This window comes from Abrus precatorius, unplaced genomic scaffold, assembly GCF_003935025.1.
Source record: "Abrus precatorius isolate BTA unplaced genomic scaffold, Abrus_2018 Scaffold11, whole genome shotgun sequence".
In the NCBI taxonomy this organism is placed as follows: Eukaryota; Viridiplantae; Streptophyta; class Magnoliopsida; order Fabales; family Fabaceae; genus Abrus; species Abrus precatorius.
In genome coordinates, this window is record NW_020874303.1 from 27,663,549 (window position 1) to 27,677,315 (window position 13,767).

At 36.3% G+C, this 13,767-nt stretch overlaps 2 protein-coding genes and 1 non-coding gene across 10 annotated transcripts; 1 reads left to right on the forward strand and 2 right to left on the reverse strand.

Annotated features, from left to right (window-relative positions):
* The first annotated feature begins 366 nt into the window (after positions 1–366).
* LOC113853981 (probable NOT transcription complex subunit VIP2) lies at positions 367–9,188 on the forward strand. Of its 8 annotated transcripts, none has more exons than XM_027484740.1 (15): positions 369–598; positions 1,320–1,461; positions 2,741–2,849; positions 2,923–3,101; positions 3,202–3,250; positions 3,365–3,577; positions 5,943–6,152; positions 6,233–6,334; positions 6,889–6,977; positions 7,099–7,284; positions 7,457–7,882; positions 7,962–8,014; positions 8,099–8,140; positions 8,463–8,607; positions 8,724–9,039. In XM_027484740.1, exons 2-15 carry the CDS (start codon positions 1,444–1,446, stop codon positions 8,781–8,783), a joined length of 1,881 nt encoding a protein of 626 aa, XP_027340541.1. In that variant the 5' UTR covers positions 369–598; positions 1,320–1,443; the 3' UTR covers positions 8,784–9,039. The 8 variants fall into 8 exon arrangements, with proteins under 8 accessions (XP_027340538.1, XP_027340541.1, XP_027340542.1 ...); XM_027484741.1 differs by having other exon boundaries at positions 2,741–2,810; XM_027484737.1 differs by having other exon boundaries at positions 367–598; positions 3,202–3,577; positions 5,943–6,131.
* LOC113856734 lies at positions 2,769–2,849 on the reverse strand. Its single transcript, XR_003502969.1, has one exon. It is a non-coding gene; the product is annotated as a small nucleolar RNA snoR35 (small nucleolar RNA).
* A 1,255-nt stretch (positions 9,189–10,443) lies between the features above and the next one.
* Positions 10,444–13,325, reverse strand: LOC113853983 (ankyrin repeat-containing protein At5g02620-like). Its single transcript, XM_027484744.1, has 4 exons — positions 13,248–13,325; positions 12,158–12,710; positions 11,673–12,082; positions 10,444–11,322 (listed from the first exon to the last, which is right to left on the reverse strand). The coding sequence occupies exons 2-4, from the start codon at positions 12,492–12,494 to the stop codon at positions 10,444–10,446; spliced, it is 1,626 nt and encodes a 541-aa protein (XP_027340545.1). The 5' UTR covers positions 12,495–12,710; positions 13,248–13,325.
* Between the last annotated feature and the right edge of the window lie 442 nt (positions 13,326–13,767).

Below are 13,767 nucleotides of genomic sequence, written 5' to 3' on the forward strand. Positions count from 1 at the left end.
TCGCCATTACTTATTATTTAAAGTAATTATAAATATGCATTAGAGTATCTGTAAAGTCATTCGCAATGCAAAACATTATTGCAAATCTAAATTCTTTACACGGGACTGTGTTATCACATTAACATGTCGTTTATCTTTTCGGATAAAAATTAAATTCGTTTTGCTAAATACTCCATAAAAATGGTGCATCTAACAATTTCTTTTGCAGATTTTAAATATTAAAATTTTCAAAAACACATAGCACTTAATCATAAACTCATAACCTGTCATTATTTTTAATCCAAAGGGAAAGCATTTTCTTCCGCTTTCAATTAATTTTGTAAAGTTATGTCTCAACTGAAAAGCTTTATACGTACAAGGTCCAAAATAGCGAATCTGAAAAAACATAGAAATAGCGAATCTGAAATCGCTGTTAGGCCCCGCCGCATCCAAACTTTACTACATAATTATTATGCTTTATCGTCCTAACCCAACCCAACTAGAGGGAAGCTTTTATACTCACCACTTTCTCTCTCTTTCTATCGCTTTCAAGTTCCGATTTAGGGCACTCCAACTCGGTCTTTGACTCAGAACCTTATCGCTGATCTCTGTTCTTCAGGTACTCTCTCTCCCTCCTGTGTTTTTTTTTCTTTCTCTTGGCGCTTGTTAATCCAATTCACTTCATCGTTTCCTTGTTTCCGATTCTCCTTCCGTTACACTGGTTAAGCTTTTATGCACTGACATAATTTTATAGCGCTGGCTATTAGGTTTCTTGGAGGCACTCGATTTTGTGGTTCCGCACTTGAATTTTAGTGTGGTTTATTTATTTTCACTTTAAATTATGAATGAAACGAGGAGTGTAAAATTTGATGGTTGATTAATTTATGTTCAAATGTTTGGATCAGTGGTAAATAACCGGAGGACTATGCATAACAATCTGGTGAATCTCGTTTTCATTAACGTTGCGATTGTTTAAACCCTTGGAGTGTTTATATTTCATTGCTATTGATGTATGGTGATGCCATCCATCAGTTGTGCGCAATCTGTTCAACTATGTTTTATTCTTCGTGCTTATTTTTTTATTGTTGAGCATTTGAAAATTGCTAATTGATTTAAAATGTTGCTTCTAAAGTGTGCATATCCTTCGACCAGCTAAAATGGTCATGCTATGTTCTTTCATCTTTTATCCAATGAAAAATCAATAAGACATGTTTTTATCTTTGATAACCTTGGGGATACGGCTAAGTGAAACAATGAAATTTACTGAGCTTGAACTATAATGCTTACTTTATTATAGACTTGGATGCTTAGTTGTTTATAACTGAATTTATTTTATTCAGGTTGTTGATTGGTTGTCAGGACAGGCTCTTCAGATTGTTCACACTTCTGTTGGCACTGAATACAAGGGAGGGCTGTTTTTTAGCGCAGGAATGACTTTTGGCACGACGTTTTGAAATTCATGCAATGTCGGGCTTACTTAATGTATTCCCTTAAGTCCTGCAAAGCAAGAGACTATGTTAAATATTTTATTTGGCCCTTTACTCAGTTTGTGCTATCATGGCTACCAAATTGTTATAATTGAGAATTTCAATTTTCTGTCATTGAATACTTTTTTTCAATTACTATATTAAAGTAAATGGCTTATATGCTGGGATATGTATGAGTATGACTCTTTCCTTGATTGATCGATTTTTACTTTGAAGTTCCAGCTTGTATATTTTCATTAAATGCAATTATGCAAGTTTAATCTCCTCTTCATTTCTGGTCATTGGTCTTTGGAACATGATGTTTACATTCCATGCATAGTGGTGTGCTTTGAATTCTATAGTGGATTACAGAGCATCTTTGGCTGAAATACGCCGTTAAACAAAAATGTACCCGGTTTATAGTGTTTCATGTTGATGTGTATATTACAATTTTTCTGGTCATCAGAATGTTTAACAAACATTTTGATAAATCAGAATTTCAATATTTAAGATATATATGAGGAGGAAAGTGGCACCTATTCAAATTTAAGAGTATTTAGTGAGAGCAGAACTGGAGTGATGTAGAACAATACACCTAGAGTACTCTTGGGTAGACTCTGACTAGGATTTCAGATGCTCTATGAGGAAAAGGAAATGTCAGTCCTACAATTATGCAAAAGGAATACTGATCAAATATTAAATTCCTAAATTATGAACTCGTAATTGAATCAAAATAGGAAATCTTAACATGCTAATGTTTTACTAAGAACATATTAAATATAAGTAATGAAAGATTTCCTCCATAAGACGAAATTCTAAAATTTCTCAGAATAACATAAAAATAACTGCATCACATGATAATCTTTAAATGTGTTTCTCTTTTCTGCAACCAGAGCGTCCAAGTGGAAGGAAGAGTCAATGTGTGTGGGGTGATTGCCAATCAACTTGAGGGGCGCAAACCATTTAATGCTTGCTATTCATTGGCACTTTAATAGAATCATTATATTTGCTTAGACTTTGTATGATGAGTGAAACTATTTTATGCTTGCAATTTAGTGGCAGTTGCTTTTTTATGTATGGTTAGTTAGCATATGATTGATTGCCTTGAAAACCAATTAAGAACTAAATTCCTGTCTCTTCAATATTTCATGCCTTAGGCATGTTGAATACATCAAATAGAATGAACAAATTTTTTTGTAACTTTTCATATTGTTGTTGTTTCTTGTAAGATATTGATTTTATCGTCTGGCACATATCTACCATGGAACTAAATTGTAACAGAGTTCTGTTTGCAGTCTTCTCTGAACGGGTCTGCTTCAAATCTTCCAGATGGTGCTGGGCGGTCTTTTGCCACGTCATTCTCTGGTCAGTCTGGTGTAGCCTCCCCCGTTTTTCATCACTCTGGTGGGCAAATTTTGCTAGAGTCAATCCGTTTTGCCCCTCCTTTAGTTGTATAATTTCTAGGTACTTGCTGCAGGTTCTATTCAAGGATTGCACAACATTCATGGGACCTTTAATGTACCCAACATGCCCAGTACACTTACATCGAGAAACTCAACAATAAATAGCATTCCAACTGGGGGAGTTCAACAACCTACATCAAGCCTTTCTAGTGGAAGATTTGCATCAAATAATCTACCTGTTGCTCTGTCACAGGTGAATGCATTTGAATATCTTGAGCATATTTAACTCTGTTGTCTTTCATTTTGTTTTTACTATTCTATAACTTGAAATATTTTGTCTATCATATTTGCAGTTATCTCATGGAAGCTCCCATGGACATTCAGGAATCAACAGTAGAGGAGGTATAAGTGTTGTAGGAAATCCTGGATTTAGTAGTAGCACAAATGGAGTTGCTGGTTCTATTCCTGGGATTCTTCCAACTTCTGCTGCAATTGGTAACAGAAATGCTGTTCCAGGATTGGGAGTATCCCCAATTTTGGGAAGTGCAGGTCCTCGAATCACAAGCTCTATGGGAAATATGGTTGGTGCAGGGAACATTGGAAGGATAAGCTCTGGAGGATTGTCCATTCCAGGTCTTGCTTCTCGTCTAAATTTAAGTGGAAATGCTGGATCTGTTGGTTTAGGTATACAAGGACAGAATCGTTTGATGAGTGGTGTGCTTCCGCAAGGTATGTGTTTTGGTAATCACTAGTGCATTGAAGCAGTGTGTCAATAATCTTTTCCCCTAAGAAATATCTGATTATGCAAGGGTTATGTTGTGTTTAGTTGAGATTTTTTCCAAAAAGGTTGAGTTTTGACATTAAAGTGATTTAAAATTTTCATTTTTCTTTTACCTGTAAATTTTCTATATGCAGGGAAATCTATTACTACCTTCCTTTCTAAGGAAGAACTTTTCATATTTTACTAAATTGATTATCTTGGATGCATCTTTCTATGTTATCTTCTTTAAAAGCATTGGATGACAAGTTGCTTGAGTCATAGTAGTTAGTAGCGTTGCTATGGAGACTCAATAGCGTTGCGGTTTAGAGGAGTGGCTGTCAAGGCCCTTATTCTATCCTTTTTGAAATTCTGAACCTCCTCTTTGTTTTTTAAACATTGGGCGACTTTTAAGGGGGGCTGTTAAGAAACTTAGGTCTAATTCACTTTCAAAAGCTAGCTCATAGGAGGAGGATTACCTTAGCCTTTATAAGGAGTATATTAGTTCTACTCTTAACTAATGTGGGATATCTTAACACACTTCCGTAACGCTCAAAATTGGACACCTGGTGCGTGAAATCTGCAGGACTTTACATTGCACGAGTGGAACCCAACAAAATTGGATATCTATGAGTAGCCCAACATTTAAACAGGATAGATTCTAATACCATGATAAGAAACTTGGGCCTAATTCATTCCCAAAAGCTAATTCACAAGAAGAGGATTACCTTAGCCTTTATAAGTTATAAGGGGTATATTGACTCTATTTCTAATCAATGTGGGACATCTTAATAGGGACAATCTTGAGATTTTCCCTCCTTTATTTTCTAATGTTCTCCCTACCTGTTTTGCGAGCCCTAGCTTCTCATTTCATTTCTTAGCTCTCCCTCTCATTTCATGTCTGATCTTTACGTTTCCACTGCTTTTGGTGGCCTTCATTTCTGACGAGGCTTCTAATGCGTCAGGGACGTTCTCTGGTCATCTTCGTCGTCTTTGGTGAAGTCTCCAATGTGACCTAGATTGTTTTGAGTCATTTTTTTCATCTTTGGTCATTTTCAAGTTCAGCGAATCTTCCGACGTCACTTAGATACTTTTTAGTCATCTTCTACATCTTTGGCGAACCTACACATTTTGCTGTGATTGAATATTTTTTTATTTTTCTTCTCTGTGTTTTTATTTCCTTCTTTGTTTTGATTCTCCTATTCTATTATGTTTCAAATTTCAAAGTTTCAAGTAGAAGCAATGGCTGCTCTTGCACCCTTCACTGTTTGTTATTTATTTCCTTCTTTGATTAGAGTTTTCCTTTTTTGTTTTGTTCCAAATTTGTGCATTAATTTATATTTTTCAGCATTTATATGTGTGTATTTGAACTTCAGAATAGCTGTCATCCTGCTACCGTTATCTCTACTATAGCGTTTTTGAAGTTGGCTGGTTTGCGTTGCTATCTGAGATTGACTACTTTGGTTTGAGTGCCTTGAAATTAGTCACTTGCAACATTTACTGGTCAACATAATATTGTTTCTTTCAGCTGTGATCATTGGACAAACCTTTCCATAAATTATCATTATTCAAAATTTAAAACCCTTATAATAGTTGTTGAATTTTTATTTCTTCCTATATTATTGAGTCTGGACTACAGTGTTATTGTTGGTGTATGGAGGCGGGCCCCAAAACTGCCCTGATGTGAAGGTGGATTACAGTGGCCATTATGAAATAAAGTGGTCTCTGAACAAAAATCACCCAGAATTTCAGAAGAAACGGAGAGCATTAATAAGGGCATGTGCCATAGTTGGCATTTTCATTGTCCTGCACATGGCAGGTGTCATAATGCCACTATCCTGAAGATGTCATTCCATGGGTGTTTTTCAATGGGATCTCTGAATGCCATGCCCTTCTGAGTTCTACATGGTGCATCCATTGACAGTGCTGGTGGACTATTGTCCTCTCAAGAGAAACAAATATGCAATTGATTTCACTTTTCAACTCTTGATAATATAGGTCTAGATTGTGATCATCTTTCTGTTTGCATTCGCTGTTGCTTGTCAGTCTACCACTATACCTGCTTTGAAATTGTTGTCTCTTTTATGTCGCTATACTATTTCCTTTGTTCTGCCAAATGATATAAAATTTATTTCTTGCTGTGATGTTTGAATATTATATATTGATCTGTCACTAAAGTAGCAAAATGTACTTGAAATGCCTGTTAAAGAAGTGCTTTATTTTAGATTTATATAAAATGTTTAATTGTGCTAAGTATTTAATTCCCTTTAATATTGAGTTTATTTGATATATAGATTAAATATGCTACTTTGTGGTGACAACAAATTTTTTATGCAGGATCTCCACAGGTAATTTCAATGCTAGGAAATCCCTATCCCAGTGCAGGAGGTCAGCTTTCACAAAGCCATGTTCAAACAGTAAACAATTTGAACTCTTTGGGGATGTTGAATGATGTGAATTCCAGTGACAGTTCACCTTTTGACATCAATGATTTCCCTCAACTGACAAGCCGTCCTAGTTCTGCTGGTGGGCCTCAAGGACAGTTGGGTGTGTGAAGGAAAATGTTTTTTTGCTTGATACATTGTTCACCTTCTTCAACAAAGAATAATGTAAACTATAAATTTCAGGTTCTTTACGAAAACAGGGTCTTGGAGTTAGTCCCATTGTCCAACAAAACCAAGAATTTAGCATTCAAAATGAAGATTTCCCAGCTTTACCTGGATTCAAAGGTGTTGTATATTGTTTGGTTAATATATGTGAGCTAATTGGTTATGCATCTCTTGGGGGAAATTTGGCAGCTCAATTATATTATTTTCCTGTTTTGGAGATTAAAGAATGTAAATGAAATTTATGCCTTTTCTTGTGGAACTGGAAGGACTTCTTTATGTTTGCTTTCTGTGCTTAACGTCATTAGGTTTTTGCATGTGCTTATTAAAATTGTGATGTGTGCATCATTGTTTTGTCCTCGTTCTTCTGATTGGTTTTGATAGCTACAACGGATCCTTGCTTTATGTTTTGTATATATCTGTGTGACCTGTGTCATACATTTAGTGAGAATGCTTTACTGGTTTCTATTGCTGTTGTAAAGGAATTAAAGATATTTCAAGTTTGCACTGAGAAGTCTTTGATGGCTTGCTGTGAATCACATCTGAGTAGTTGTCTGTATGTGATGACATTCTAATGATTTTTGGTCAACTTTGTTCGTAGAACTGAGAACTCTAATTGAGTTGAGGTTAGTAAGTTGACTTTAGCATTTGTTTTTTACCGTAGTATTTGTATGCAGGTGGTAATGCAGATTTTGCTATGGATATGCACCAGAAAGAACAACTTCACGACAGTACTGTGTCAATGATGCAATCTCAACATTTCTCTGTGAGTTTCATGTTGCAAAAGAATAAAAATATAAGATATGTTTTCTGATATACATATTCATGTTTATGATAGTATAAATTCTCAAAATTTGTTGTCAATCTTGTTTGCCTTCAATATGCAGATGGGTAGGTCTGCTGGTTTCAGTTTAGGGGGATCATATCCTTCACATCGTACACAACAGCAACAGCAGCATGCCCCTTCTGTCAGTGGCAATGGTGTCTCCTTTTCATCCGTAAACAATCAAGATCTTCTCCATCTGCATGGAACAGATATTTTTCCATCTTCACACTCAACATATCATGCTCAGGTCTGTGAGTTTTCTAATTCTGTAACCAAGGCAATTGTTTTTATATGGAATCCAACTCTTTATTTTTAACTTGCACTGGAACACTGAAATGGGTATGCCCATTTGAACTGACATTGTTTACTCCCGCCAAAGCAAGTTCCTGAGATTCTTATGACTCTTGTTTTTGGTTTAGACCAGTGGACCTCCTGGCATTGGACTAAGGCCTCTAAATTCTCCAAATGCGGTTTCTGGTATGGGTTCATATGACCAGCTTATCCAGCAATATCAACAACACCAGAATCAGTCCCAGTTCCGCCTTCAGCAAATGTCAGCTGTAAATCAGTCTTTTAGGGATCCGAGCATGAAGTCTATGCAAACTGCACAATCTAGTCCGGATCCATTTGGTTTACTTGGCTTGTTAAGTGTCATCAGGATGAGTGATCCTGATCTGACATCTCTTGCTCTTGGAATTGATCTTACAACACTTGGGTTAAATTTGAATTCATCGGAAAATCTTCACAAAACTTTTGGGTCTCCATGGTCTGATGAACCAGCCAAGGGTGATCCAGAGTTCAGTGTGCTACAATGTTATTATGCCAAACAGCCTCCTGCTCTACATGTGAGATGTTCTTTATTGTGCTTTATAACTTCATTGCCCTTATTTTTGTTAATTGAGCCTGAGTCTCTCTGTTATGCAGCAAGGTTATTTTTCGAAGTTTACGGTGGAAACGTTGTTTTACATATTTTACAGGTGCTCTTTGAAAACTGATCTTTATTCACTTTAACATTGAGTTGTTTGGTATTACAATTAAGTAAAATTGATCTTTTATTGCAGCATGCCCAAAGATGAAGCACAACTATATGCAGCAAATGAACTGTACGCATTCGCTCACATGCACCCTTTTTGTTTTCTGTTGTTTTTTGGATTATTTAGACTTATTTCTGAATTATTTTAGGATTATTATATGTCAGGGATTCTTGGCAACAAAAATTTCAATTTGGGAATAATTAATTGTACGAGTGTGGTTTATTTAAGTTATAAAACATTAACCACTCTTTGAAAATTGCTATCCATGCATCCACGGGATTAATCTTGAATTAGAATATTTTGCCAGGAGTTTATAAATTGCTATTCTCTTAATATTCTTGTTGTTTTATCAAAGCAATGGTTATTAACAAGGCAGGGTTGTTGCTGTCAGTTACAAACGAGGCTGGTTTTATCATAAAGAGCATCGTTTTTGGTTTATGAGAGTTCCCAACCTGGAGCCACTTGTCAAAACAAACACATACGAACGAGGATCTTACCACTGTTTTGACCCAATCGCTTTCGAAATAGTCCTTAAGGTTTGTTTTTGTGAACATATACATGCACACGCACCCCCCAAGTTATATATTATCATTCTCTTTTTTCTTTCCAATATAATTGTCCTATTTGGGCCTAATGGACAACCTTCTTGCAGGATAATTTAGTTCTTCATTATGAAATGGTGGAAAAGAGACCGCCTTTGCCTCAACATTGACTGGGAAAGAAAACCTGATATGTGAAGTTTTTATTTATGGATTTAATTTGTTAGGACGCAAGTCATTTTGCATCATCAGTGTTCCTTCAATTTGGCGTTTCTTTTACATCCTCTTAAATCTTGATGCTTTGAGAGCTGTTATCCCTTTTTTTTTCTCAGCCATAATAATGTGTGGTTAAAATAACAGACGTTAGGATAACCTGGTTGTCTGGCAGTGGCGGATATGGATGTCTGCCCAATGCGCACAGAATAGATTCGACGCAGTGTCTAGTATGTGCTCTTGAACGTGAGCTCATTTTAGAGAGGAAAGAGGTTTTTTTTAAAAATAAATAATAAAAAAATCAGCAGCCATTGATGAGAAAGTTGATTTTCCCTGTACATAACAATAAATTTGTTAACATTTACTCAAAAGTTTCATATTAATGGTTAACAAACTTCACTTTTGTCTCTTAAAATTAAATGCACGCTGATTCAAATGCACTTTACTATTGCTTAAGTTTATTCAAACTTATGAAATTATATGGGTTTTATTCCTTATTAAGTGAGTTTCATTTGTCATCCTGTAATTTTCATTAAATATTATCTTAATCTGTTCAGGAGGAATGTGGCCTGCAAATATGGAAAGAAAATGGGTTAGTTTCTTATGTAAGTAAATGATAACACTAGCACCAACAAAATTCAGAAACAAATTAAAGAAACAGTTAAGTGCCAGAAGACGACCCTGGAAGTCATGAATCTGCAGCAGCACATGCCATTGATATAGTCATGCATATTTAGCTTATCATCTAAATCAGTTCTATACACAACACGATAGCTGTAGACATTTTATGTGACCACCTTAGTAGTAATGAGCTGAATGGTTAATTCATGAAACAACTACATCTTTAGTAGGTAAACATCATGTCTGACGACTTTTTTATTTTTCCTGATTCGGTTCTCGTTAAAAATAGCTGAACGGGCATGAGTCCATTAGTTCATTAATATATTGCAAACCATTCCAGGGGCATGAATGCGATTTGTAGATTAGTGGTTAACATTATGCGGTTTCCTTGATGCCCATGTGACTGTAACAAAGGCTATATCTTCATAAGAAAGCGACGACTCGGATGATTATTGTGATGAAGCATACGGGAAACCCACCGCTGCCCTCTTTAAGAATAGTAGTGAGTAGTGAAATTATGTATTAAATGCTGATTAACAACTTAACGGAACTGTATTTATAGTTTCATTTGGTTGTTTATTTTAGCTAGACTATCCACAGTAACAGCATCCAACATCTAAATAATACATGGTTTAACAAATGTTGCAGTAATTACTGTAACTGTAAAAAGTTCCATAAGAGCGACAAACTCGTCGTAGCAGGACGATCGGTTATTATGGGCTGAACCTACTCCTCAACCTCAACACGGTACAAATCAAGTAGTCTCAGCAAGGTCAATTGGAGAAACACTTCTTTGTAAACGCTTACTGATTTATTTATCTATTTTTGCGGAAGGAGACAACTGTTTACTATTTTGATTTGTTAAGCAAAGTATAAACATTAACCATTTCTTGAGATATATATACAATTGGAAGTTTCACTCTAGTTGGATATAGTTCTATCTGGCCTAGTGCTTTAAATTGCAAAAAAGCAAGAGGGAATCCTGAACAGGTTAGTCACTTAAATAGCATACATTCTTTCATTGTTTAGTAGCTCAGAATCTGAAAAGGCCGACACTGAAAAAGACTTTGACCTGCTTGCCAATGAAGATTTCCGAATGTTCCTCAAATTTGAGGCCTCAATGCGATGCCTAACAACCCAGTAACACATAGTGCCCAAGGTTGTGACCATTATGGTTGTCCCTATAATAGTCACTCCAATGGCCAGCCACTTCTCCTCCTTTCCCACCACTACAAATGACAATGCCAAGAAGGCCACAGAAATAAGAACACAAGCTAGCCACATTAGCTTGTTTATTATGGCCATCATCTGCTTCTTTGCTTTGCTTTCTATAACCACAACCGAGGTTTGCACTACCACAACTGCTAAAGAAATGAAGAGGGCAATGGAATCGAAGACAAAGAAAATGATGAATGGAGCTTGTGGGGCTATATTTGCTTCACCAAGGGACATCCCTGGAGGAATATTGTTTGGGTCATCAACAAATTGACCAGGGACAGTGAAAATAGCGGCAAAGGCAACAGTGGCAATTAGGACTGCCACCACAGTTGTGGAGTTTATTGCATTGTTGAGGCCTTCAGAATGCATTTTGTTGATACGTTTGGCAATTCCTTGAACACGTTTTCTAGTTTGGCGAGTGTGCTCCAACTGGTGATGAACCTCATGCTTTATATCACTTACAGTTTGTTTCAACTCACGTGCTGTAGCTGTTGTTGTGCCTTGTGGTTTTATGATCTTGGCACTCTGAACACCATGTTGCAGCAGAATGGCTTTCACATCATGGTTCCCCGTTTTCTCAGCAGTGTCTACTGCAGTTTCACCACATCTATTCACAGCTTTTGTATCCGTTTCCTTCTGTCCTAAAAGCAACTTCACAATCTGCACAAACAAATTTATTAATGATTTTGTTAGCCTTTACAACTTTCTCTTATGCTAGCAGTTTATTTGTATGAAGCAAACCTTCAAATGTGAGAAAGCAAATAATAAATCAGAATTCAATCCAAATGTGAGCCAAACCTAGATTCTTTTCACTTCTCTTTTGATGTCACAAACAAGCACACAGGTCTAAGTGTGTAACTCAAGATGCTTGTTTCCGGAACTAGAGAATACTATCAAACTGAGGATAAATAGTTTTCAGTGACCGAGAGGCAAACGTAGAAAAGAACACATTATGCATTAAGTTTGTGAGTAAATTTTAACGTAATTATGACAAGCACAGTCTAATTTACCTGAGTCCTACCCTTCCTGGTTGTTATATGCAACGCAGTGTTTCCCTTATTATCAACCATGTTTATAGATGAAGGATTTACTTTTATCAATGCCATCACCACCTCAAGATTCTGTCCTTTCACTGCCATGTGAAGTGCTGTCTGACCCTTCTTATCAGTCCTTGTTGTAACCCCAGGTTCCTTCTCAAGAAGGGCGTTCACAACCTCCAAATGTCCATTTCTGGCAGCAGAATGAAGAGCCGTTTTCCCATTACTTCTAGCAATGGTTGCAAGGCTACTTCCTGCTTCCAATAGGAATTTCACAATCTCAGTGTGCCCTTGTGTTGCAGCAGTGTGCAAAGCTGTGGTGTTGGATGGATCCACAGTCATTGACAATTCAGGATGAGCCTCCATAAGTATCTTCAGTATATCTGCAACAAGGCAAAAGCAACTGAGATTCCCTCTGAAAACCACATGCTAGCTACAAACTATGCAAACAAGCATACCTAAATCCCCTTGTTTGGCAGCTATGTGCAATGCATCAAAACCATTTCTAGCTTTAATTCCAGCATCAGCAAGATCATAGTATTGAATCATCTCCCTCACCACATCAATGTAACCATATTCAGCAGCAATATAAAGGGCTGTTTCTCCATCTTGATTCTGTTTTGCTAATAATTCATGCAATTGAGCCTCATCAGTTCCCACAAGGATTTCCTTCATCACATCCACATTCCCTCCTCTTGCTGCAGAATGCAGAGGGGTATCATCCCTTTTTCCTGTCAATTGTTTCGTCATTTTCTTCCTTGGGGTGTTTACTGGCTGCACAGATGGTGTCACCATTTTGCATTCACTAACCTACAAAATAACCCTCTTTGGATGCCAATTACTATGTTTAAACCTTCTTCTCTTCCTTTCACCAAAATCCCAGATCAACACTAGCTTCTTTCATCCACAGCAACTCAACGGGGAGGATCATCCAAATCAATATATATTATAATTTTATTTATTTATTTCTTCTGATTTCCGAAAAAATTGATACTTCTCTTCTGCCTGTGTCTGCTCAAAATAAGAAAAAACGGGTTAAAAACATTGCACCTGGATATGTTTTTAATTGCATTATTATTGTCTTCAAAGAGAGAGAGTCTTGTAAAGAAGCAACCCATACCCCAGGAAGCAGAAATTGGAAAAAGACAAAAAAAGAACAATTATTGTATGTGAAAGAAAACCAAAGGAACAAGCTTGATGATGAATTTGACCTGGGGTTGAAGGAAGAACCTCAACCCTTTTGCAAGGCTCCTTCTACCACCATGAATACGTGATTTTTGACGGAAGCTTTGAGGAAAGAATGATGAGCTTGGCACTAGACCCTGTAAGGAACATTCAGGAGATATATGTGTGTATATAATATAATAAGGTGTGCAAAAGTAATATGAGAAACCGAGAAAAAGCAAAAAAATATTTTGCAGGAGGAAGAGACAAAGATATTAGAAGCAGCAAGGATTAAGAAATGAAACATGAAAGGCACATGTAAGCAACAACAACAGCAACAACTTAATGTCAATCTAAATCAGAGGCAGATCCTAATACACGCACCAAGCTCACCGATAATGGAACAACTTTTACAAAGGTTGTGAGGAATGATGATGTCGGGATTAGACCAGAAAAATAATAGAAAAAATATATTAACTATGTTTAAGAATCAAATATAGCGAAGGCTACAAAGGAACGCGAGAGAGAGAGAGAGGCTAAACCTTAAGTGGTGGCCAATGAACAAAAACGGAAATAACAGAACCACGCGCAATTGGAATTTTAGGGGCGCGAGTGATGATCATGTTCATGCCATGGCTTAATGCCAACTTTTTTTTTTTTTTACATATTTCAGGTGTAATGCTTGCAATTAAACTATACAAAATCGAAATCATTAGTTTGATGCGTTTCTTTAAATATGCACAAGTTCCAAAAAAAAAAAACAATTCCACTTTTTTGGAAAAAAACTAATTTTCTGATTTTTTTTAGTATAAACCAGTTTTCTTTTTATTTTTTACATGTGTAATATTGTATAGGATATAAATTATATATAGTAATTTTTTATTAATAATTGAATAATTTAACA